At 44.1% G+C, this 26,205-nt stretch overlaps 1 protein-coding gene across 1 annotated transcript; it reads left to right on the plus strand.

Moving 5' to 3' along the window:
- LOC118956979 (voltage-dependent calcium channel subunit alpha-2/delta-1-like) lies at positions 1–25,399 on the plus strand (the record flags this gene model as incomplete). The annotated part of the gene is made up of 3 exons (XM_036974273.1): positions 1–449; positions 23,365–23,446; positions 25,282–25,399. Coding segments are annotated over exons 1-3 (289 nt in total), but the record flags the coding sequence as incomplete, so codon positions are not given.
- Positions 25,400–26,205: the final 806 nt, after the last annotated feature.

Here is a 26,205-nt window from a genome sequence, read left to right on the forward strand (position 1 = left end):
CTCGGGAGGGCTCTCACACACACATTTCCTACACACACTGTTCCGTGCTGACGAGCGGGGGAGATATGAGAACGGGGCGTCCTCCCTCTCAACTCTTCTAAAAACACACTGGGCGCTTCTTGTAAGGTTACCGCCGGAGATCTGACACACACTCTTTCAAAAAGACATACAAACACAAACTCATCAGGGGGAGACGAACCAGCTGAGATTTGTTTTCAAACTGTCCCCCGATGGCTGCGTGACAGGTCCACTAAACGCGCAAGAAGACCCACACGGTTCCAGGATTTGGACTGCTTCACGCATCTCTGTCCCTGTCTTGAGTCGTTTTTTAATATCGTGTGTTGGGAACTCCGTTCAATCATGGATACCTACAGCTCCTTCACCGCTCTACTTTTACTTCTGGCTTCGTTAAATAGTGTGTCAACCGTGCAGTTCCCGTCGCCACTTCTGTAAGTAGCCTTACCAGACAGCCTGTCCTCCGATGACAGCCTGTTTGCTTTCCCAATACTAAACCTAAAGCAAAATACAATAAATTCATAAAATAAATGTATGGCTATTGTGATGTAGGATAGTTTTTATTTATATTATTATAATATAATAAGTATATCATTATAATAAGCCTATTTGACTATGTTGTTATGTTTACAAATAGCCCAATAATAGCCTACAACATTTTTGGAAAAACTTGCATTGCATTGCAAACGGTTACCCATCGGTTTATGAAAACAAACAGTCAATGGAAATGCATAACGTCTTCGAAAACTGACAATGTTTGAATTGTGCTTCTGGATCCTGCTGAATTTAGCCTGTAGTTAATAGCTGACTTCGTTTGATTAAACACACTTTACACTGATTTAGTGGCGGATCAATCAGTCATAATAAATAGGCTATTGTCATTACATAGGCTACCCCGGGTGATTTATATGCGGGTGGGATGGGGGGGGGGGGGGGGGGGGCAGTAACCAGTCCTGGGTGGTCATGGGAAATCAGCAAATCACATCACAAATAGCTTTGGAAATTTCTTTAAACTATGATGCATTGTATTGAATCACTGTTCCTACTGTTAATTTGTATCTGCCCTAATTTATTAAATAAATACATTTGAAGTGATCCATATTCAAGTTAGATACTCATATGTTCAGTGGTTACTCCCCCTCCAATACATATTTTTCCCCTTCAAGGAATTTTTTGAAAGTGGAAGCTGATTTACTGGATTTACACAATTTAAAAGCTCTAAAATTATATTTGGAGAACAACAAAAACAGGCAAAAATGACTTCAGCCATTATCAACTTGGCTGTTGTGGCTTCATTCACCTCAGGTGATAAGGGAAGTGCATAACATTCTAGAACAAATACATGCCATAGCCTACAGAAATTTGCTACTACACGCTAGCAACTACACACTAGCTCCAGCACCTGTAAAGTCAAACAGGAGTTACCTAGCCACCTAGCCATCCAGCCTGGTCTAGACGTAACATAGAACATGGAAATCCGTAACACTCAAATTAGTATGATATGTTACATTTGGTATGGTTACGTAAGACAGGAGGTTAATTGTGGCAAAAATATAACGCTAACGCCTAGCAATCCAAAGGTTGTGTTCGAATCTCATCATAGACAATTTAAGCAAATTTGCAACTGCTAACTGCTTTTAGCTACTTTGCAACTACTTAGCATGTTAGCTAACCCTTCCCCTAACTCTTTAACCTAACTCTTAACCCTAACAACTAACCCATAGCCTGCTAGCTAACGTTAGCCTTAGTCACCTAGCCATGTTAGCAACAATGCATTTTAATTAGTAAAATATCATACTTTTTGCAAATTTGTTGCGTATTGTACGAATTGCAATATTAAATGCTCTGAGATCATGTTGAGCCATCTTCCATAGTCCTAAAGCCTGTCATCCAATCAACCAGCCTTCCCGCCAGCTCTGAGCCGTCCGCATGGTCCTCTAGCCAGCTCTGTAATACCGCTAAACAGGCAAAACAAATGCACCATCTTTTCTCTCCTATCGCAGCCAGATTGACAGATGGGGGAGGCACTAAGTGTGAACAATCATATTTCAGCACCATTCTAGCAACGCCCCCTGACGTATCTTCAGGTAAATCATGTCCAACTCAATGAATTGGACGACTTGAATCTTTCATCTCAATGCAGTGAGTGACAAGGCAAAGCAATGAATGACCAAATAGTCTCAGCCCACTGTAGAATACATGTATGGCTCTACACACGCAATTCCATTTACACTGAAAAAGCAGTATGCCAACCCTTTCTAAGGCCCCATTGTCGGCATCATATTGTCAACGGCGACATGCCATGCGGTGTCATTGTGATTACTTTAGGAAGGATAGGCTTCTTTATTTCTATCCAATATGAGTTAGGCAGTACATCCCTACCCACCCATGCCATTTTCCTTGAATACCTTGCATGTAATGGTGGAACAGTGACTACTAAAAAAGTCAAAAGGTAGTTCTATATGCAATTTTCATAAATATAATTAGATCCCTGGCAAATGAACTGATCAAATGTCTAGCTGCCATGCTCAGAACAGAAGACATGCCCATTCACTTTTACATGTCTAGCAGGTGCAGTGGTTCAGTAAACCAACCTGTCTATGTGTTTATTAATGTCCACACTGCTATTCTCACTAGCTGCAGCTAGTAATCAAATGACACCCCACTCAGCTCCAGAGCGATCTGGTTCTGCCTAACTTCAGGGGTCTGTTTAGGAGGGTGCAACGTTGCAGAACGTTCAGATAGGAATGTATTGTGTAGATTAGATTACCTATGGTAGTCTATCAGGTTTGGAATCCTTTTGGTTCTGTGTTACATTTCTTTCTGCAACGTTATGAAAGTTTCACCTCATCACCTCACCCCAGGTCTCATGGATGGAGGGCACAGGTGGCCAGTGGTACATTAATTGGGGAGGATGGGCTCATAGCAATGGCATTAATTTAATAGCATTAATAGCATTCCATTCACTCCATTCCATCCATTATAATGAGCCATCCTCCCCTCAGCAGCATCCTGTGAGGGAGGGTGACATCACTGCCTGATCTATGTTCTGTTCTCTTGGTCTGTTCCCCTGGAGATCAAGTGATCCATTTGGCTCTCATACTAATGGCACCGACCAGAGGATGATGTCATACTGGCAGAGTAGTCCAGCCATAGGCATTGAGGATTTATAGACACTGAGTGTTATAGAGGGAGATTTTATAGACACTGAGTGGTTGATGGTAGTTGTGGAGTTTTAAAGACAAAACATGTTGATTGACTGACACATTATTCCCTATGAAAAAGGACTTTTAAACTGGCAATGATTGAGAAATCCAAAATTCTTTCAAATGCCTTTGGGGCTGGCCGAATGACGAGCTACTGACGCGCACTGGCATCTAGTATTCAGTTGGTTCCTTAGACGTTGAGGAAGTAGTGTGAATGATGGGATTTAAACCTGGTCTTCTACCCACCACAGGACTGTATTAACCTTGGCATAAACAGACTGGCAACCCGGTTAGCTACAGTATAATACTTGACCAGTGGTGGTCAGTGCCGTGAGGGAGGACAATACATTTTTTCATAAGCAAGGCCTTATTTCTATTACAGCATGTTGGACGACTGTCATTCATATTCCATTCACCCAGTTCAATGTAACATTGATTTGGTTTAGGCTACTACATGATACTCAAATCTTCCCTGTACCCATCAGGAGGTTGCTGCAACCTAGCCTACGAATGAAAGTTTACAATGTAGGTGCACACAGGTCGAGAGAAAATGTTGAGATGACAATGGACACATTCAATATTCGCCTTGTACACTCTTGCCTGCATCTAGGTGGTCTAGGGTGTAATCATTAGTCCAACAGTTCCAAATGATAGTTTCTATTGGACAAATTCAGGTATGTTATCCCGGTTTCATTTGCTTCCATTAAATAAATATTTTGTCAGCAGAATCGGTGGAATGAATACACCCCTGATCACTCATAAACAGCCACGTTGTATTCATTCTAGCCTCTATGTACTCTCCTCCTCTCACCTTCTCCCTTCGTTTGTGGACTTCAATGAACAACACATGTGACGGGGGGAAAAACCTTTCCAAGCCATGTCATAACCGCTACACACAGCCTACATAGTTGTCCCCATATTAGTTAAAGTAAAGTCAACATAACTAATATAACTAATGTGTTAGTAAACCCGCTACAATTATGCAGTAACGTTAGTGTATTGTCAGTAAGCAGTTCCACCAGCGGGCCCCGGTGGCAGTACATTAATAAAACCAAAAGCTTACCTTGACTTGGAAGAGTTCCAGTGTTGTGTTGGATATTCATAGCCAACTAGCTAATATAGCATCCCTCTGTTTGAGCGGGTGTTTGAGTAACTAACTAACCGGCTGCAATTGCTAGCTAAGTAAGTGAAACTGAAAGTGAACAAAATGACAATCTCTCTCTCTCTCTCTGTTGCTTCTCCTTCATTTTTGATGAAATTCATTTTGTTGAAAACTCTTCAACTATTGTATTTCGCTCTCTTTGAGTCAGCTACTCATCACATTGTATGCACTGCAGTGCTAGCTAGCTGTAGCTTATGCTTTCAGTACTAGATTCATTATTTGATCCTTTGATTGGGTGGACAAGATGTCAGTTCATGCTGCATAAGTTCTGACAGGTTGGAGGACGTCCTCCAGATGTTGTCTTAATTACTGTGTAAGTCTATTGAAGGGGGTGAGAACCATGAGCCTCCTAGGTTTTGTATTGAAGTCAGTGTGCCAAGAGGAGGATGGAAGCTAGCTGTCCTCCGGTTACACCATTGTGCTACCTTACAGAGGGATGTTGAGGCTACTGTAGATCTTCATTGCAAAACAGTGTGTTTTAATAAATTATTTGATGACTTGTGAATATATTTAGTATAGTTTTATCTAAAAAATATACATTTTTTGATGTTTTACAATTGTTTTTTTAACTAAATTCACTGAGGAAGATGGCCCTCCCTTCCTCCTCTGAGGAGCCTCCACTGCTTGACTACAATATAAAGCTGACTGGGTTTCTCTTTTTCTCACTATTGCCTGTGATCAGAGCTGCAGCAGTTGGCCGTCCAGTTGGCAGTGTAACCATACTGCTCATTTTACTACTTTGACAGTGATTTTGAGTGACTATTACAGAGGAGGTGTTGAATAAAAGAATGAACACACACACACACACATACACAGGCTGTTGAGAGGGGCTCTGGAAATTGTCTGAAGTGCTCCTATAGTTGTAAGACAGGGGTAAGACACAATTAACATCTTGGCTTTAGAGATTGTTCTTCTGTCTCATTATTTATCTCTCTCTCTCTCTCTGCCTCTCCCTTTTTCTGCCTGCCTGTCTCTCTCTCCCCCTGCCTCTCTCTCTCTCTCTTTCTGCCTGTCTGCCTCTCTCTCTCTTTCTCCCTACCTCCCTACCTCTCTCTCTCTTATTTCCTGCATCTCTCTCTCTCTCTTCTCTCTCTCTCTCTCTCTCTCTCTCTCTCTCTCTCGCTCACTCTTTCTCCCTGCCCCTCTCTCTCTCTTTCCCCTTGCCTCTCTCTCATTCTGCCTACCTCTATCTCTCTTTTTTCATGCCTCTCTCTTTCTGCCTGCCTGCCTCTCTCTCTTTCTGCCTCTCTCTCTCTCTCTCTCTCTCCTCTCTCTCTCTCTCTCTCTCTCCCTGCCTCTCTCTTTCTACAGTCCCTGCCTCTCTCTATCTCTCTCTCCCTGTCTCTTTCTCCCTGCCGCTCTCTCTATCTCTCTTTCTCCCTGCCGCTCTCTCTCTCTTTCTCCTTGCCTCTATCTCTCTTCCTGCTGTTCTCTTTTTCTCCCTGCCTCTCTCCTCTCTCTTTCTCCCTATGTCTCTCTCTCTTTTCCCTTTCTCGCTCTCTCGCTCTTTCTCCCCGCCTCTCTTTCCCCTTGCCCTGTATCTTTATTTCTCTCTGCCTCTCTTTCTTCCTGCCTCTCTCTCTCCCTGCCTCTCTCATTCTCTCTATCTCTCCCTGTCTCTCTCTGCCGCTCTCTCTCTCTTTCTCTCCTTGCCCCTCTCTCTCTTCCTGCTGTTCTCTTTTTCTCCCTGCCTCTCTCGCTCTCTCTTTCTCCCTACGTCTCTCTCTCTTTTTCCCTTTCTCGCTCTCTCGCTCTTTCTCCCCGCCTCTCTTTCCCCTTGCCTTCCTCTCTCTCTTGCTCGCTCTCTCGCTCTTTCTCCCCGCCTCTCTTTCCCCTTGCCTTTCTCTCTCTTGCTTTCTCCCTGCCTCTCGCTCTCTTTCTCTTGCTTTCTCTATTGTATCTCTCTTACTTTTCCTCTCAATCTCTTTTCATATTGCTCCCATCTCTCACCCCCCCCCCCTCTCCATCTTTCTATCCCTCTCTCTGTCACAGTGCGTGACTGCATCTCTGTGCTCCTGCGCTAACCTCACATGCCAGTGTCTGTCTGCCTCAGATTTTCTGCAGCCACTCTTCTCTCTCTCTCTCTCTCTCTCTCTCTCTCTCTCTCTCTCTCTCTTTCTCTCTCTCTCTCTCCTTGAGATGAAACATGTCTCCTAGGCTGCTCCGTGGCTTCGAGGCAGATGATTAACATCATCGAATCTGAAATGCAAAGTCTGATGTCACAGATTGTGCCCCCAGAGAGGCCCGGTGCCAGCCAGTCCAATCAGTCAGCCAGTCATCCAGCCAGTCAGACACCCAGTCAGTTATTCAGTCAGCCAATCGGCCAGTCAGTCAGCTAGTCAGTCAGTCATCCAGTCAGCTAGTCAGTCAGCCAGCTAGTCAGCCAGTTCGGTCAGTCAGTCAGTCAGTCAGTTAGTCATACAGTCAGTCAGCTAGTCAGTCAGTCATGCTGTCAGTCAGCTAGTCAGTCAGTCAGTCAGCGAGTAAGCAAGTCATCCAGTCAGTCAGCTAGTCAGTCAGTCAGTCATCTAGTCAGTCATCTAGTCAGTCAGCTAGTCAGTCATCCAGTTCAGTCAGTCATCCAGTCAGTTAGTCAGTCAGCTAGTCAGTCAGTCAGTCATCTAGTCAGTCATCCAGTAAGTCAGTCATCCAGTCAGTCAGTCAGCTAGTCAGTCAGTCATGCTGTCAGTCAGCTAGTCAGTCAGTCATTCAGTCAGTCAGTCAGCGAGGTAAGCAAGTCATCCAGTCAGTCAGTCAGTCAGTCATCTAGTCAGTCATCCAGTCAGTCAGTTAGTCAGTCAGCTAGTCAGTAAGTCAGTCAGCCATCTAGTCAGTCATCTAGTCAGTCAGTAAGTCAGCTAGTCAGTCAGTCAGTTATCCAGTCAGTCAGTCATCCAGTCAGTCAGTTAGTCATCCTGTCAGTCAGCTAGTCAGTCAGTCCGATCAGTCAGCCATCTAGTCAGTCAGTCATCCAGTCAGTCAGTCATCTAGTCAGTCATCTAGTCAGTCATCCAGTCAGTCATCTAGTCAGTCATCCAGTCAGTCAGTCAGTTGTCAGTCAGCTAGTCAGTCAGTCAGTCATCCATTCAGTCATCCAGTCAGTCAGCTAGTCAGTCAGTCGATCAGTCAGCCATCTAGCTAGCCAGTCAGGTAGTCTGTCAGTCAGCTAGTCAGTTAGTCAGCCAGTTAGTCAGTCAGCTAGTCAGTCAGTCAGTCAGTCATCCTGTCAGTCAGTTAGTCAGTCAGTCATCCAGTCATCCTGTCAGTCAGCTAGTCAGTCAGCTAGTCAGTCATCTAGTCAGTCAGCTAGTCAGTCATCCAGTCAGTCATCCAGTCAGTCAGTCATCCTGTCAGTCAGTTAGTCAGTTAGCTAATCTGTCAGTCAGCTAGTCAGTAATTCAGCTAGTCATCCAGTCAGTCATCCAGTCAGTCAGTCATCCTGTCAGTCAGTAGTCAGTCAGCTAGTCAGTCAGTCAGTCATCCAGTCAGTCAGTCATCTAGTCAGTCATCTAGTCAGCTAGTCAGTCAGTCAGTCAGTCATCTAGTCAGTCAGCTAGTCAGTCATCCAGTCAGTCATCCAGTCAGTCAGTCATCCTGTCAGTCAGTTAGTCGGTTAGCTAATCTGTCAGTCAGCTAGTCAGTAATTCAGCTAGTCATCCAGTCAGTCATCCAGTCAGTCAGTCATCCTGTCAGTCAGTTAGTCAGTCAGCTAGTCAGTCAGTCAGTCATCCAGTCAGTCAGTCATCTAGTCAGTCATCTAGTCAGCTAGTCAGTCAGTCAGTCAGTCATCTAGTCAGTCAGTCAGTCATCTAGTCAGTCATCTAGTCATCTAGTCAGTCATCCAGTCAGTTAATCATCCTGTCAGTCAGCTAGTTAGTCAGTTGATCAGTCAGTCAGTCATCCAGTCAGTCAGTCATCTAGTCAGCAAGTCAGTAATCCAGTCAGTCAGTAATTCAGCTAGTCATCATGTCAGTCAGTCAGTCATCTAGTCAGTCAGTCATTCAGTCAGTCAGTCAGTCAGCTAATCAGTTAGTCAGTCATCCAGTCAGTCAGTTAATCAGTCAGTCATCCAGTCAGTCAGTTAGTCAGGCAGCCAGTCAGTCAGCTAGTCAGTTAGTCAGTCAGCCAGTTAATCAGTCAGTCATCCAGTCAGTCAATTAGTCAGGCAGCAGTCAGTCAGTCAATCAGTCAGTCATCCAGTCAGTCAGCTAGTCAGTCAGTTAGCTAGTCAGTCAGCTAGTCTGTCAGTCAGCTAGTCAGTTAGTCAGTCAGTTAGTTAGTCAGATAGCTAGTCAGTCAGTCAGTCAGTCAGCCAGATAGTCAGTCAGTCAATCTGTCAGTCATCCTGACAGTCATCCAGTCAGTCAGTCATCCAGTCAGTCAGTCATCCTGTCAGTCAGCTAGTCAGTTAGTCAGTCAGTCAGATAGCTAGTCAGTTTGTCAGTCATCCAGTCAGCCAGTTAGTCATTCAGTCATCCTGTCAGTCATCCAGTCAGTCAGTCATCCAGTCAGTCAGTCATCCTGTCAGTCAGCTAGTCAGTCAGCTAGTCAGTCAGCCATCCAGTCAGTCAGCTAGTCAGTCAGTCAGTCATCTAGTCAGTCAGCTAGTCAGTCATCATGTCAGTCAGTAAGTCAGTCATCCAATCAGTCATCCAGTCAATCAGTCATTCCTGTCAGTCAGTTAGTCAGTCAACTAGTCAGTCAGTCAGTCATCCAGTCAGTCATCCAGTCAGTCAGTTTAGTCATCCTGTCAGTCAGCTAGTCAGTAAGTTAGTCATCCTGTCAGTCAGTTAGTCAGTCAGTCGATCAGTCAGTCAGCTAGTCAGTCAGTCGGATCAGTCAGTCATCTAGTCAGTCAGTCATCCAGTCAGTCAGTCATCTAGTCAGTCAGTCAGTAAGTAACCCAGTCAGTCAGCAAGTCAGTAATTCAGCTAGTCATCCAGTCAGTCAGTCAGTCAGCTAGTCAGTCAGTCATTTCAGTTAGTCAGTTAGTCAGTCATCCAGTCAGTCAGGTAATCAGTCAGTTAGTCAGTCAGTTAGTCAGTCATTCAGTTAGCCATCTAATCAGTCAGCTAGTCAGTTAGTCATTCAGTAATCATCTAGTTAGTCAGTCATTCAGTTAGTCAGTCAGCTAGTCGTCCAGTCAGTTAGTTAGTCATTCAGTTAGTCATCCAGTCAGTTAGTCAGTCAGTCATTCAGTTAGTCATCCAGTCAGTAGTCAGTCAGTCATTCAGCTAGTTGTCCAGTCAGTCAGTCAGTCAGTTAGTCATCCAGTCAGTCATTCAGTTAGTCATCCAGTCATTCAGTTAGTCATCCAGTCAGTTAGTCACAGTCAGTCAGTCAGATAGTCATCCAGTCAGTTAGTCAGTCAGTCATTAGTTAGTAAACCAGTCAGTTAGTCACTCAGTCAGTCAGTCAGTTAGTCAGTCAGTCAGTTAGTCAGTCAGTTAGTAAACATCATTATGTAGTTATTAATCAATACATATGTTTAAATGCATGTATAAGGCCTTTGAGTGACTTGATTACATGATTACGAAATGTATTTTCTACAAAATACATGATTAGAAAATATATTTGCCTACAAAATACACAAATGAATGATGAATTAATTATTTCCAAACCGGTTGTTCATGGGTAATGAGCTATTAAATAATGCTTTATAAGCATTTTATGACCCCCGTTTAAATAAAGCTTCACCCTATCTATATATAAATGGTATTTGTCCTGATGGGTGCAATGTCATGTTATCTGGTTACAGTCAAGCCTGTGATCGCATTCGTCTTGCTTTTGGACTCAGGCTCTGCCCTCTCTCTCTCTCCCTCTCCCACTCTCCCTTCATCTCTCTCCCTCCATCTCTCTCTCTCTCCCCCTCTTCCCTTCTCTCCTCTCCTCCGTGTCCCACTCTCTCTCCTCCCCTCTCCTCCATTTCCATGGTTCCCATCACCCTCCTCGCCGGGTTTCTCTCTCTCAGTTTTAAAGCATAATTAGATTGTCATGCTCAACCAGCTAAATAGATATGCCTTTTCGTGTTCCCAACCCTGTCTCCCACTGATCTGCTGGCATAATGTGAATGCCGCTCCACCCACACTCTCTGCACTCACCGAGGCAATGGTTAATAAAGAGTTAAAGAAAGCTGTCTGTGTCCGTGCACAGGGACTAGAACACAATGGTGTCTGTCGACCGTGTATTCAGAGGCTGAGTTGTTGACTAGGAGGTTCCACTGACTCAGTGGGTTGGAGTGTGGAGCATCCAACACCATGGTTGTGGGTTAATATCCCGCATGGGTTTCTTATTCTACATAAATATTTTAACTTTCAACTGTCAGAGGTAAAAAGAGTCTACTTATGACCATATTAACGGTATTATATTTTAGAAAGGTGTTTGAAGCCAACCCGGTTGTATGTCTGTGTATGACTCCGCTCCCCATGAGAGAGCTGGTGTTAGCAGGTATATTTCAGGAGGAATGCCCACGGCCCACTGCGTAAGCTGCTAAAGGCTATATCTGTTACCCAGCTAACCAGACACCAGGGCACACGGTCTGGGCCCACAGCAAAACTCTGCTGCACTCTCTCTTTGATCTCTCTCTCTTTCTCTCTCTGATCTCTCCGTCTCTGCTCTCTCTCTTGTTCTCTCTTTCTCTCTCTCTGCTCTCACTCCCCCCTCTCTCTCTCCCTCTCTCTCTGTCTCTCTGCTCTCTCTCTCTGTCTCTCGCTCTGCTCTCACTCTCCTCTCTCTCCCTCTCTCTCCCCCTCTCTCTCTCTCTCTCTTTCTCTCTCTCTCTCTCTCTCTCTCCTCTCTCTCTCTCTCACAGGCTATATTTGATCTCTCTAGCCTCTAGGGTAGGGGGTGAGTGTCCCTGACTCTGACTCAGACCTGGGGGTTGTACTGGTCTGGGATATCTTTGTACCGCGCTAACTCGTTCCCCCCATACCCCATAATTCTCCCCCACGTTCCACCACTGAAGGCTTGGGGGATCCACACTTTATGTGCAGCCTCCTGTTTGTTGTTTTAGTGTCCGGTGTCCTCCTCCACCCCTCCTTTGGTTCAGGCCTCTGGGAAGAATGAAAGACTACTTTGCCTGGCCTGATGTGTGTACACTAGGAAGACTGGAAGTAGAAGTAATCACCAGCGCTATGCTACGCTAAACTAAACTAGGCTACGTCGTCCCCTGCCACCTGTGGCACATGGTACTTCCCAGAATGTTCCATTGCGTTCCGAGACGTTGCCCAGGAGACGTTGGGAATGGGAATGGTTAACAGCTGTTTGGACCGATGCCCTGTCCACCACAGGAACCCCGGCTGTATGTAACGCTGTACAGTATTCTTGAATCCCGGAGCAGGGAATGAGATCTGGGATTAGACTACAACATCATGTCTATCTGTTGAGACAGAGAAGGCCATTTAAGACATCCTTGTCTAAAGGATCACTAAACTATCCTCAGCAACTTGCTTTGAATTTAAAACCCAGCTGAAGAAACTTAGATAGACTATTTCAATATATTGAGCTAAAACCTTCTTAGTCAGACTTGAATGCCTAGTCTGAATGCCAGACTTGAACTAGACCAAAACCACCAGCTCTAGGAACTTTTGACCAATCTGCTCTAAACTAACAGAATTTGACAAAATCTTAAAGGGAAATTCCCAATTTATTGATAATTTCTGTACCTTGGAAATAGTCTGACTGCAATGTACGATGAGTCTTTGATTCATTGGCTATATTCACCACTGCTAACACATCCTATAATACCCCAAAACAACGCAGGCTCAGTCATCAGTGCTTCATGTCCGTTAGTCTAACAGTTCACACATTAATCCCAGACTTTATAAAGTCAATAATAAATAAATAACAGAGGCATTTGGACACGATGGGCCTTGTGGTCTGTAATGGAGTCGTGTGGACACAAGTGGTGTTTACAACACTGGTTGGGTCAGAGTGGACTCATCAGAGAGACACCTTAACTCTGAACAACCCCAGCAAAGAGGCACTTAGCCTTATTGTGTGGGTGGTAGTCTGATGTTTTGACTGGAGGGTTAATCTTCTATTTTTAACATGTCACATAAAAGTGGGTATAGTGTATTTTTGTAGAGGCTGGAGGGGATGGATGGGTTGGGTTGGATTGGGTAAGGCTGGTGATTGGGTAAGGCTGGTGATTGGTAAGGCTGGTGATTGGGTAAGGCTGGTGATTGGGTAAGGCTGGTGTGGTTTGCTACAGTGCTGGGTTGATCCAGTGGAGTGGGAACTCCGGTGCAGGCATTTCGGACTGTCAGATGATTTCATATGTCCGGAACCAAAAGGTCCTCCGAAGTGAAATTGAGGTCATAGACTAGCACCCCACTCCAAGCTGCATTTCGATGGTAACCTGAAATTTCACAACACCCCGGGTATATTTCTACTGTGTCTGTTGGAACATACTACAGTACACACTACAGTACACACTACAGTACACACTACAGTACATACTAGATGCTCTTCTTGAATTGTTTTATCATTTAATTAAATATACACTATTCTCTTGTATGTGGGTGTGTGTGGGGGGTGGAAGTGTTTAAACCAGAAGTCCCCACAAGAATAGTAAACAAACAAAAAATGTACCAACTGGGTACATTTGTTAGTCCCCACAAGGTCAAATATTATTTTTAGGGGTTAAGGTTAGAATTAGTGTTAGGGTTAGAATTAGGGTTTGTTTTAGGGTTAGGTTTAGGTTTAGGTTTATTAAGGTTAGGTTTTGGGGTTAGGGTAAGGTTTAGGGTTAGGGGTTATGGAAAATAGGATTTTGAATGTGACTGAATTGTGTGTCCCCACAGGGTTAGTTATACAAGGTGTGTGTTGTGTGTGTGTGTGTGTGTGTGTGTGTCAGGCATCCTTGTATTGTGGTATAGTGAGATATAGTAAAGGTATTTGTTAGTGTATGATCGTCATTTTGTGATGTCATGGAGATTCCAGCTGTAGGGGAAATGAACATGCATGGACAGTGGACAGTCTCTCCTCTCCTCATATACTCTCTGTTGTTATTTATACCATACGTACCCATTGGAGTGCAACAAGCACAGTTGCCATGGGTCCCACATAAACCAGCCACCTCAGATCAAAGCAGGGGTTCCGTGTTCCGGCACTCTGACTTCTTAACAGGAAAATGATTGGTGGGAGAAGAGTGAAAGAGAGAAGAACATCAATAAACCTCTTGCTGCCCAGATAATGAGAACGGAAGACAGCTAGCTACAAAGCCTACAATTACTGTGTGATTGACCTCGATAAATAAAGAGGATATTTTACTTTAACTGCCTGTTTTGCCTCTCAGGGAGGGTTGGAGGGAGGGAGGGGAGGGGAGGGGAGGGGAGGGAGAGAGTGATAGAGAGCAAAGGAGATGGTTAAGTGAAACAGACTGAAGGAGAGAGAGGAGGTTAGAAGTAAAATGAGAAAGGGGGGAGAGGGAGGGAAAGCAAAGTGAGCAAAGGAAAGATAAAGAGTGATAGAAATAACAAGGAGAGATGAAGCAACAGAGAAAAGAGAGAGAGCAAGGTAAACAGTGAGAAAAGGAGATACCAAGAGAGAGAGAGACTGTTTGTCTTCGCCATTGTTCTGTCAGGTTGGTTATTAAAGCCTACTGCTCCACAGTACCATCTTTTATTAGGTATCTGATGGCTAAATTATAGCCTCTCTCTCGCACTCTCCCGCCTCCTCACGCCTATGTCACTGGTATATCCCTCTAAGAGTAGATTAGAAAGGAAAAAATCACACTAATAAGGGGTTGAGGACAGAGACTAACTCAGTGTATGAGACTGATAAATAACTAATGTTATGTAAAAAAAATTCAAAAACACCCCCGTTCCAGTCTGCATTTGTCTGTCAGGCAGTTGCTGCCTGCTACCGTGCTTCTTCTCCCTGACCAGTTTGACAGTATTTAGAGATCAAGTGTGGCTCCGCTGACAAAGTGTGAGTGTCAAAACAGCCCTGTATTAACAGCAGAGAGTGGAATGAAGAGGAGTGGTGGAGAGGAGAGACTCAGAAGTGGTGTATTTAGTCTAACTGCTGCTGTGCAGTTGCGTCGCTACAATTAGCATAAACTTGGGTAATGTTGAACTTTGGTTGCTAGCTCTCCTTGTGACCGTTAAGTCGCTGTGTATGTCCTTGTGTCTCATCTCCTCCTTTCATTGAAAATTACTGGTCACCAGTAGTTAGGTCACTGATTATTTCAGTTACATGTGAGAAAGTAACTGCTAATCCTAGGTTTGTGGCCTGTCCAGAAACACATCCTACCCCCTAGATCTGATTATGTGAAAAGATTGGATAGGTGTGAGCTATATGGCAAAATATACACCCAGCCTATCAGGGATAAGATGAAACTACTACCATACCTATCCAAATCTTTCAGATCTACATTAAGCACTGCGGGGGATGGGGCTAAGGGTTGTTTCAGGATGGGGCCTTGACCTCTTTGTCGATCTGTTTCTACTCTATGATAGTGCTCAGGAATGATGGGGCTTTGACTTTGTAATCGATGGAGCTCTCTACTGGCTAGTGGTGTTTTACATGGTGTCAGGTTCTGCCCTGATACAAACAGAAGTAACAAAAGTAAACAAATTAAAAACAGTACAGCTATGGAGTTCAAACATTACATTTGACATTTTAGGCTTGACTGAATGCTGACTCTGTTGGAAGCCCACTTCAGTGTTTTTGTAAAATAAAATGGCTGACATTGTGGCTGTGTGGTTACTCTGGGTCATTGTAACTGTTATAGGCTACCTGTGTACTAATTGAGAGCTGTTGCCTTGGCAATGAGGAGAAGTGTGAGGATCACTAATGAAAGGTTGAAATGAGAGGTGAGATTCGTGAGATGTCTTACCGTCTTTAGATCCAAACCCTGAATTAAACGTCTAACTTGACATAGAAACAAAACAGTATCTGACGACAATGACACAACACTTCTGAAAGAAAGTCTCCTTGAAGAGTAGTCCATCACTTTCTGCTGTTTAAATGGGTTCTTGTAGAAGCGAGACTTGGCTCTTTCACACTGGAATCTGTTCTCTCCTTGTCTGCAATGATTGGAGAAGACTTCACAGGTGGGAAACCATGTGGTGGAAGCTCATCATCAGGCTGGATTTCACCTGGTCAGTTCATGCAGATCAGAGCAATGAAGCAGAGGAAAGAAGAGCAGATGGAAATGAAAACATGGAGAAAAAGTGGTCATGAATAAGGCCTATGTGGAGGGCATACGGTGGCTGTGGAGAATACGTTTTTAGAAAAAGAGAGACAGGGTTGGAATACTATTTTTTATTGGCATAGGTGAAGGAAGTCATTTTAAGTTCAGAGGAATCCTTCAAGGGAGACTTCCAGAAAAAACTCTCAGGGATCTTTTTGTGAGAAAGATTGCCCCAGCGGTGGACAACTCCCATCTTTACTGCCTGAAGAAAAAGTTCAGACACCTGAAAAGTTGTTGAAATATGGGACTGTCAAGTGCAGCCAAATGGGGGGGGAAATAGTTTAAACCGTGACAAAGAGTTGGGGCTGTTGGTTTCTTTTGGAATATGCTTTTATTTTTGATTTACCACTGTAGCAGTACAAATTGAATTTTAAAACATATACACTCTTAGAAAAAAGGGTTCTTAAAGGGTTCTTCGACTGTCCCCGTAGAGAACCCTTCTCGGTTCTATGTAGAACCCTTTATGGTTCAAGGTGTAACCCTTTTGGGTTCCATGTAGAACCCTCTTGACAGCCGAAGAACCCTTAAAAGGTTCTAGATAGCACTTTTCTTTCTAAGAGTGTAGGAGTATGGTTCAATTACCTTCTGGTGTGTATTCTAAATGGTTATCTGGATATTGGAAAGTAACCATTGCTTCAGTTAGTAGCTACATAAAGCCGGGTGAATGGCTGCATCATTTTGAAAAAGAAGCTGGGTGAAATGGAGAGGAGAGAACAGAAAATGGCCTCAGTAGTCTAAAGTAACCCGAGGGCTAATCCAGCCAGAGGTCAGACAATGATGCTCTCAGTCTGAGTCAGAGAAGCTATTCTGGGCTTCCCACTCTTCTGTAACGGGCTCTGGGATTGGACGCTCCACTCTGTGTTGTGCGTGGTTATTGGCTAAACACGTTATTCCTTGGGCAACTTGTTCACTATGGCCCTTGAGCAAGGCACTTAACTTTAATTGGCTCCAGGGGCACTGGACTACTATGGCTGACCCTGTAAAACAACACATTTCACAGCTACTAAGTGATAATAATGATATATACAGCATGCAGTACATATATTTGTTTTATTGTCGTTAGTGCTGTACTGTAACATATGGTGTTGTGTTTCCAAGTCTTTCAGAGAGGTGGCCTGATTGGGGATAGTACTGTTAAATACTATGTTTCTAGGGCACTTGGGGTCAGATCCTACTCTAACATTCAGGGATCACTCAGGGAACAGTCGGGGAACGCTCGGGAACTCTCGGAACTCTCTGGGAACACTCAGGGAACATTCAGGGATCACTCAGGGAACAGTCGGGGAACGCTCGGGGGAACTCTCTGAACTCTCCTGGGAACACTCAGGGAACAGTCAGGGAACAGTCAGGGAACGCTCATGGATCACTCAGGGAAACAGTCAGGGAACGCTCGGGGAACAATCAGGGAACAGTCAGGGAACGCTCGGGGAACTCTCGGAACTCTCTGGGAACACTCAGGGAACAGTCAGGGAACAGTCAGGGAACGCTCGGGGAACTCTCGGGGAAACATTTGTCCTATTTTATGCTTCATCACACCCCCAATATAGCACTTCAGTTGATGAGTTACTGTACATAATACAGACACTCCACACGCGTGCACTCGCTCTCGTGCACATACACAGAGATTAGGCTAAGAGGGGCACCTTACCCCTTCACCTTTGAACCCCATTATGTCCTCTGAAGGCCCCAGTGCTCTGGTTTCAATGTTTTCCGATACACACAGGTGACAGCTGGTCTGGGGAGGCGTCTTCTGTTACAGAGAGACAGAGACAGAAAAATATTTGTCTAATCACCAGCTACTGTACAAGGTTAATAGGTTAAATATATGAGAGGCTAATTCTGTGAGGCTAAGATGCAATTGAAAGATTGAATCAAAAGATGAACCAAAAGATCCTCATTGCCAGTAGTGGGGAACTCTCCAATGAACTCTCTGAACAAGTTAAATATCTTTATCTAATCACCTGGATGTGGTGGGGTGTATTTGGATGGCTTACTGATTTTGTGAAAATGAATAAAAACACTCATATCATATGTCTTTGACAAAATAACTGAGTGCCATACTGCACGAAGCAGGTCACGTCTTAACTGATTCAATAGTAAACATCTGTCCTGTCCGAATGTATTCCCATGTAGTCATATAAAAACAATCACCACCTCTCCATTTGGAATTCACAGACACGCATTTAAATTGAGATGTCTCGGCAAGAAACCTTGTGGGAGGTCCATGTCATTTCTTTTAAAGTGGAGGCTCTCCCTCTGCATATCAGATTATATATTCATCCAGCATAAAAACCAGTCTTCTCTCTCCTCGGGGGCACCTCCGGCAGTGTACCCATGTTGATCTGCGCTCTGCTCTCTCCACGGAGCAAAACAAACCCAAACATTACATTGTGCAAGAGGAGGATGGCAAGAAAGAGAAAATGAAAAACGGCCCGCCGTTTTCTAAATGTGCACAGTCTGTTGTGTAAGTGGGGGATGTTAAGAACACAATCAGCAAGACAGCGAGAGAAAAGGCTCTAGGGGGTTATGGGTCTCTCTCTTTACACTTGGCTGAGTTTCACAAGGCTCCACTCAGTCCCAGCCCCGGAGTGTGCAACTGGCTGTATTGCTCGCTCTCTCTCTCTCTCTCTCTCTGGCTCACCAGCCATTTTGGGTTTTCCCGCCTCAAAGCCCACACCCCTTCCTCCGTTTCCCCTTCGCTAGGGAGAGTGAGAGGGGGAGGGGGTAGGGCGATGTCATCTCGTTTTTCCATGACCCGCTCCAAGTTTCCATCCTCTCAGAGGGCTTTGTTGAGCTCTTTAAGTGTTGAAACCTCTTTTTTAGACATTACTTCATAGTTTGTCTTTGAGAGAAAAGCATTGCTTTTCCTCCTTTGTGGTAACATCACACTTTTTACATTATGTGTTGAGGTAGAGCTTGACTTTTTAAACAAGACAAGAACCCTTATTTGTTTAGAGACATGAATAATAATGTTTTTCCTGTCCTTGACTTTAGATGAAACAAGCTTTTTCACAATGCTTTTATCACAGTCGTTAGTTCACTGTGTACCAATAGTAATGTGGTGTCATTTTTTAACCAACACTCTGACCTCTGGGTCCTCCATAGCTGCCAGAGGCTACAGGACAGTTACATTATCTTTACTCAGAAACGGTGGCCCCTCCATGGGACAAGGTTTATTGTTGCTCCCCTCTCCTCATTATCGGCTGCCTCTCCTGTTTCAAATAAGTTATGGGGCTGAACACACACACACACACACACACAGAACAACTTGGCTGTATGCTGTACCGTCTGTCTGTAGTTATTATACAGTATTGGATACTGTAAGAACTAATCATTGTTTAATTGCGAAGCAGAGTTGGCTTTTGGCCAGATTTACTAAGCTCTTCCACCTGTTGTTGGTTACCTGAGGGAACACGGCATAAAAGCTAGAACATAAGGTCAGTATTCAGAGAAGGATTCAAAATAGCCGGCCCATATGTTCAGTCGTAGAGCCTCATCATAGAGAATATGAAGTCTATTCATTATTTTATAAATGCTGCGTTCTAAATGTGATCTGTTTCTCTCTGCATCTCCTGTCCAAATGCTATTCTAAGTGCAGAGGCAACACATTTACATTTTAACAGAGGACCTCATTGCCGAGGGCACCTGTTGCATCTGCCTAGCCTGTTGGATAGGACCATGGACACATTTCCAGGGCCCACCCTGTTGCAGCATAGCAGACAAAAGCTGGCTCTGCTGGCTAGGACCTTACTGTGACCCCTAGAAGCTATTCCTGCTGTGAGCTCAGGGCTTTGAACAGCGGTGTGTCAGTGGTGCTGGCTCAGTGGTGCTGGCTCAGTGGTGCTGGCTCGCGGTGCTGGCTCGTGGTGCTGGCTCAGCGGTGCTGACTCAGTGGTGCTGGCTCAGCGGTGCTGACTCAGTGGTGCTGGCTCAGTGGTGCTGGCTCAGCGGTGCTGGCTCAGTGGTGCTGACTCAGTGGTGCTGGCTCAAGGGTATGTCATGCACTAATATCTTCATGGAGGGGTTAAGATGAAAGGTGTGTTAGCGTGTGTGTGTGAGCATGTGTGTGAGCGTGAATGAGTGCGCAGCCGGTGTGTGTGTGTGTGTGTGTTGTTGTGTGTGTGTGTGTGGTGTGTGTGTGTGTGGTGTGTGTGTGTGTGTGTGTGTGAGATCAGAAATGTGCTGATAGTACTCCAGCCTTGTCCCCAAAGCCCCCCCAGACAGCTGCTTCTCTGAGCTGTATATACAGCACCAGTCAAAAGTCTGGACACACCTACTCATTCCAGGGTTTTTCTTTATTTTTACTATTTTATACATTGTAGAATAATAGTGAAGACATCAAAACTATTAAATAACACCTTGTCACAACACAACTGATTGGGCTCAAACAAATGAAAAAAGAAAAGATATTCCACAAGTTAACTTTTAAACAAGGCCTGACCTGTTAATTGACGTGCGTTCCAGGTGGACGACCTCATGAAGCTGGTTGAGAGAATGCCAAGAGTGTGCAAAGGCTGTCATCAAGGCATAGGGTGCTACTTTAAAGAATATCAATTATAAAATATATTTTGATTTGTGTTACACTTTTTTGGTTACAACATGATTCCATATGTTGTTATTTCATTGTTTTGATGTCTTCACTGTTATTATACAATGTAGAAAATAGTAAAAATAAAGAAAAACCATGAGTAGGTGTGTCCAAAACATTGACTGGTTCTGTACGTTTTACAGCACGAGCCCTAGTCACATTGCAGTGTGGGTATTAGATAGGATAACATAACACGTATCCAAAGTGAAGGGGAAAATAGTTAATTTCCCTTATGACCCCCAGTCATGCATTTTAATGGTTAATGACAAGGATTTTTAACAACGTTTGTGTGGTGTTGGGAGAGGGGGGGGAAGGTGCGTGCCTGCCTGCCTGCATGTTTTTATTCATGTGTGGTGTGTGTGTGTGTGTGTGTGTGTGTGTGTGTGTGTGTGCGTGTGTGTGTGTGTGTGTGTGTGTGTGTGTGTGTGTGTGTTTCTCCCTAGAAGATGAGCCTGTACCACGTCTCACTTGTCAAGTAATAAGATTCATCTAGGTGTTTGACACTTGATGAGTTCATGGATATGGATTCATACTTCCTCCCCTAACTATGTTGAGGGTTCATGTACTGTCCTTCAAATCAGGGATGAGTTTCAAATGGCACCCTATTCTCTATATATTGCACTAGGTTTGACCAGGGCCCCATAAGGCTCCCATATGGCTCTGGTCTAAAGTAGTGCACTATATAAGGAATAGGGTGCCATTTTGGACACAGCACATGTCTCCTCTGGGTCTGCATTTAGGTGTTTCAAGTAGATGTATTTACCTGCTGTTTGGACATTTGCACACTCAATCACTATGTTTACCTGTGGATGGGACCATTCACCCACTTCTAGACTATTCCCTACTGCTAGTGTAATGAATGAGCCAATGCAGTCCACAATCCCACGTCAACCATGCGTAGATTTCATCGCTATTGTATGTGACCAGATTCGTGTTCAATAGGGCACGCTGTAGCAAAACGTTTTCAACAGAGGACAAAAATGTGTTCAAAATGGCAGCTATGCTGGTTATTCAATGTGTCTCAATCCATTTATTTATAACACATTTGGTCTTATGGTTACATATGGACCTTTTCTCTTCAGAACAATGAAGGAACCACTCACTCTCACTGTGAACTTGAACACACTTTCAGTGTTTACTTAATCCATACTGTATACACCGTTGGCCTATTAACCATTGTTCAGTTTCTGGATAGGGTTACAGACAGTTTATTGAGGCAGATCAAATCAAATCAAATGTATTTATATAGCCCTTCTTACATCAGCTGATCCATATCAAAGTGCTGTACAAAAACCCAGCCTATCAAAGTGCTGTACAAAAAACCCAGCCTAAAACCCCAAACAGCAAGCAATGCAGGTGTAGAAGCACAGTGGCTAGGAAAAATTCCCTAGAAAGGCCAAAAACCCAGGAAAGAAACCTAGAGAGGAACCAGGCCATGAGGGGTGGCCAGTCCTCTTCTGGCTGTGCCGGGTGGAGATTATAAGAGAACATGGCCAAAATGTTCAAATGTTCATTAATGACAAGCATGGTCAAATAATAGTAATTGTGAACAGGTCAGTGAACAGTGAACAGGTCAGGGTTCCATAGCCGCAGGCAGATTAGTTGAAACTGAAGCAGCAGCACAGCCAGGTGGACTGGGGACAACAAGGAGTCATCATGCCAGGTAGTCCTGAGGCATGGTCCTAGGGCTCAGGTCCTCCGAGAGAGAGAGAGAAAGAGAGAATTAGAGAGAGCATACTTAAATTCACACTGGACACCGGATAAGACAGGAGAAATACTCCAGATATAACAGACTGACCCTAGCCCCCCGACACATAAACTACTGCAGCATAAATACTGGAGGCTGAGACAGGAAGGGTCAGGAGACACTGTGGCCCTGTCCGATGATACCCCCGGACAGGGCCAAACAGGCAGGCTATAACCCCACCCACTTTGCTAAAGCACAGCCCCCACACCACTAGAGGGATTTCTTCCACCAGCAACTTACCATCCTGAGACAAGGCCGAGTATAGCCCACAAAGATCTCCGCCACGGCAGAACCCAAGGGGGGGCGCCAACCCAGACAGGAAGACCACGTCAGTGACTCAACCTATTCAAGTGACGCACCCCTCCTAGGGACGGCGTGAAGAGCACCAGTAAGCCAGTGACTCAGCCCCTGTAATAGGGTTAGAGGCAGAGAATCCCAGTGGAGAGAGGGGAACCGGCCAGGCAGTTAAATATTGTTCGTTTCTGTATAGGGTACAGACAGTTTATTGAGCCAGTTAACTAGTGTTCTGTTTCTCTATAGGGTACAGACAGTTTATTGAGCCAGTTAACTAGTGTTCTGTTTCTCTATAGGGTACAGACAGTTTATTGAGCCAGTTAACTAGTGTTCTGTTTCTGTATAGGGTACAGACAGTTTATTGAGCCAGTGTTTCTGTTTTCTGTATAGGGTACAGGTAGTTTATTTGTATCTCATTAACACAATCAAAACAAAGCATTATGATAGAATGGAGTCTTGCTGTTACTAATTTCTCCCTCTACTATCCCTGCATACTATCTCACCCCTGTCCTTGTTACTCAACCACTGACAACCATGAATATATCCTCTACTCTCTCTACATCTATATCTACTCTAATGCACAGTTAATGGGGAGTCAAAACACATATACTCAGGGTGAACATGACTATTTTATAGACCGCTGAATTTATTAGCCTGCATGGCGAGATATGTTTTGCATAAAGTGATAGTCAGCAGTACTGTTACTGCCTGACTCAACTGCTCTGTTAATGTGTCGTCATGTGGTATCTACTGCAAGGTGATTGGCGAATCAAAGTAAGTCAAGATTATTTATGCAGTGAGGCGGAACATTCACAGCTTTGCAGATAGAAATGTAACATAGAGGTATTTGACAGACATGTATTTCTATTGGATCGTTCTGCACCTTCAGGGTCTTATTTATTAGTGCACAGTGAAGCAAACTGTTTTGCAACAGAAAAACAAAAAAGTTTCTTACTGAACAGTTCAGTATTTCCCTCCCTGTTTCAGTCCATTGTCTTTTGTTTGGTGCCAATTTAATATGATCCTGAAAACAGCAGTTCAGAGATATCAATGTGATTGGATAAGTAAAACCATTTGATCATCGGATTCGATGAGTTACAGGAAGTAAATTAATTTGAATGATTTTGAATGGTGCTTTCATTGTTTCCTCAGGATAAAGGAATGGGTGGAGCAGATGCAGCAGGAGCTGGTCACACTGACGGACACAGCCAGCGGAGTGCAGAATCTCATACAGGTGGGACACACAGGAACACATTGTAAACATAGGAACACAGACGTGCACAAATGTACATATACCACACCACCACACTCCTCTCAAACGCACAGGAAGCTTGCAACCCCATAGTCAAACCATCCACAACTCTGGATTTCAACAATCAATATACACACGCGCGCACACACATGCGCACACATAACTCCTGACCTCTCCTGTTTGATGTGTGTCACATCCAATACAATGATGGTTGTCACAACAGATCTGGACTTTACAAAGTGCCATCTCATTAGTGATATGTGGGACATCTGCTTACAGTATTCTGCTAGGGGAATGTCCACACTCAAGGACTATCAGTGTCAACTCCAAACACCACATCCCTATCCCATCCCTAACAAGCTTACATGAAATGGACAGTTAGGAGGAGCTGTTACTCTGGCTACATCCCAAATGGCACCCTATTCCCTATGTAGGGGGCTCTGGTCATAAGTAGTGCACTATATGGGGAATAGGGTGCCTTTTGGGACACAACCCTTGTGTTGATTGCTATAACCCTATGACACCTCTCCTCCTCTTGCCTAGCCAGGCCTGATATAGAGCCTCTGTAATTATGTCTAGTTTAAATGTCACATGCACAAGTACAGTGAAAATGTCTTTCTTGCAAACCTATAGCCCAACAATGCATTAATCAATAACAATGTATAACCAGAAAACAAAAAAAGAAGAAATAATTAAGAAATATGAAATGCACAATAATCATCACAGTAATTGTCAATGTACTTCAGATTCCTTTTGGATTACATTTTTCAGACATACACACAATGCATGACGTCCCAGGGACAACACACAGGCATGATTTCCCTTGAGCAACACAGTATTCTCAGGAAAATACCCATAACAGACACCATATCAGGGCTGCCTCTTGCCCTGCTTGTCATCACAGACATTTAGAAGAAAAAAAACAGCAGACATCTTTACCATGATGGTGTTATACCACGTTTGGAGCTCATTTCCTGTCGCAGGCATCATTTGATGCTCATGGGGTGAAGGAAAATAGCTAGACTTTATGACCTAATCTTGACCCAATAGCATATATATAGATAGAGAGTGGGATAATATCAATGGTCGACTGTACATTCCTTTGTCCTGTTGCAGTAGAATAAATGTAGGTTTCCTTCATTGAGACCTCTGGCAGCATGGCTGCTTTGTTTACTACACAGGGAAGGGATTGTATTTGCTTGTAAGCAGAAAGAGCATGTGGAGAATAACCATCAGGATCATTACTCATGGACAAGCAGAAACACATAGCACAGCCCCACAGAGGTTAGCTAAGTAAACACACACTTCGATACACCGACTTAGACACACACACACACACACGCGCGTGCCCGCACACACATTCACACACTACAGGCCTGTGGTTTTAATGTTGGACCTAGAAAGCCCCTCCGGCTGCTAAATAATTGGCTGTTTGGCATTTCTGATTTTTTATTGTTTAATTCCTCTTGCTGAAACATATTCCATATTCAGGAAATGGCGTTTGCCGTTGTGCTCCATTGTGGCATAATGTTGCTTGATTTACACTGGCATTGTACACACAGCGGTGACATCATGATTTGACACATCTGACACATTTACATACATTTGTATTATTGTGTTCATTGTCCCTGCAAATAACATAATCAAGTACATTTTTTTGTGACTATCCTCATAGGTACAATTCTCAGATACACCATGTCAATATTTGATCAAAGTATCACTCTCTCCTGATTGGTCCAGTGTCACTTTTGACCCTTGTTTCTCTCTCTTGATTGCTTCACTGTCACCTTTGACCCTCTATCTCCTGATTGGTGCAGATCTTCCAGAGCCACAGGAAGTACTTCAGTGTGGGGTCCAACGATGCCAGCCAGCTGGTGGCTAATGCAGCGGGGAACATCGAGAATCTCCTGGCCAACCCGTTCTCGTGCTCTCAAGGTGAGTACCAGTTCATAGCAGTCACACACACACACACACACACACACACACACACAGATGCAGACAAAGTCACACGCACCTTAATACCAAGAAAGAAGGGTATGAAACTCATCTCCTGGAGGGCTGCAGTGTCTGCAGGTTTTTGTTTCTCACTCACACTTGATTCATCGCATCATTGCACAGATTGGCTTCATTTCACAGATTGGATAAATTGGTCCCTTTCAAAATGAAAGACTGACCAACAGCAGTAGCCCATAATTGAGTACATTCTCAGTATGTTTGGAAATCCTTATAGCTCTGAGACTTCAATAGACCGTGTTAGAAAAGGCAAATTGATGATATTGGAAATGATGACCAAGAATGCGAGCTATTTGTTGTTGAATTAGGTTAGTGATAGGCTTAGGGCGAAAGGGGGCAAATCCCATTTGTGGTTAACAATATCATACTGCCATCTTTTCCTTCATGACTAGACAATGTCAGACTCAAAGTTCTCCTCGCTGTGTCCTGATGCCCTCTGTATAATACCTATCCCATCCACATAACTTTCTCCTACCACCACCTGAGTAAAGTCAATTAAAGTCCCCAGGCATTGTTTGTCTCGATCAATCAGGATCGATCTGGCTTGGGCCAGAATTCAATTAAGTCTGTGGGTTGTCATGGTAGCAGGTGTTAATTACCCTGTCAGTCATCAGCCCCTTTGTTTTTCTCACATCACAATAATTGCAGTCAGGTTTTAACGAGATAGTTGTTTTCTTTGTTTCGCATTGTGATAAAAATACAATGCTGACACACACTGTTAGACACCA

The sequence above is a fragment of the Oncorhynchus mykiss genome, unplaced genomic scaffold, assembly GCF_013265735.2.
Source record: "Oncorhynchus mykiss isolate Arlee unplaced genomic scaffold, USDA_OmykA_1.1 un_scaffold_435, whole genome shotgun sequence".
Taxonomy (NCBI): Eukaryota; Metazoa; Chordata; class Actinopteri; order Salmoniformes; family Salmonidae; genus Oncorhynchus; species Oncorhynchus mykiss.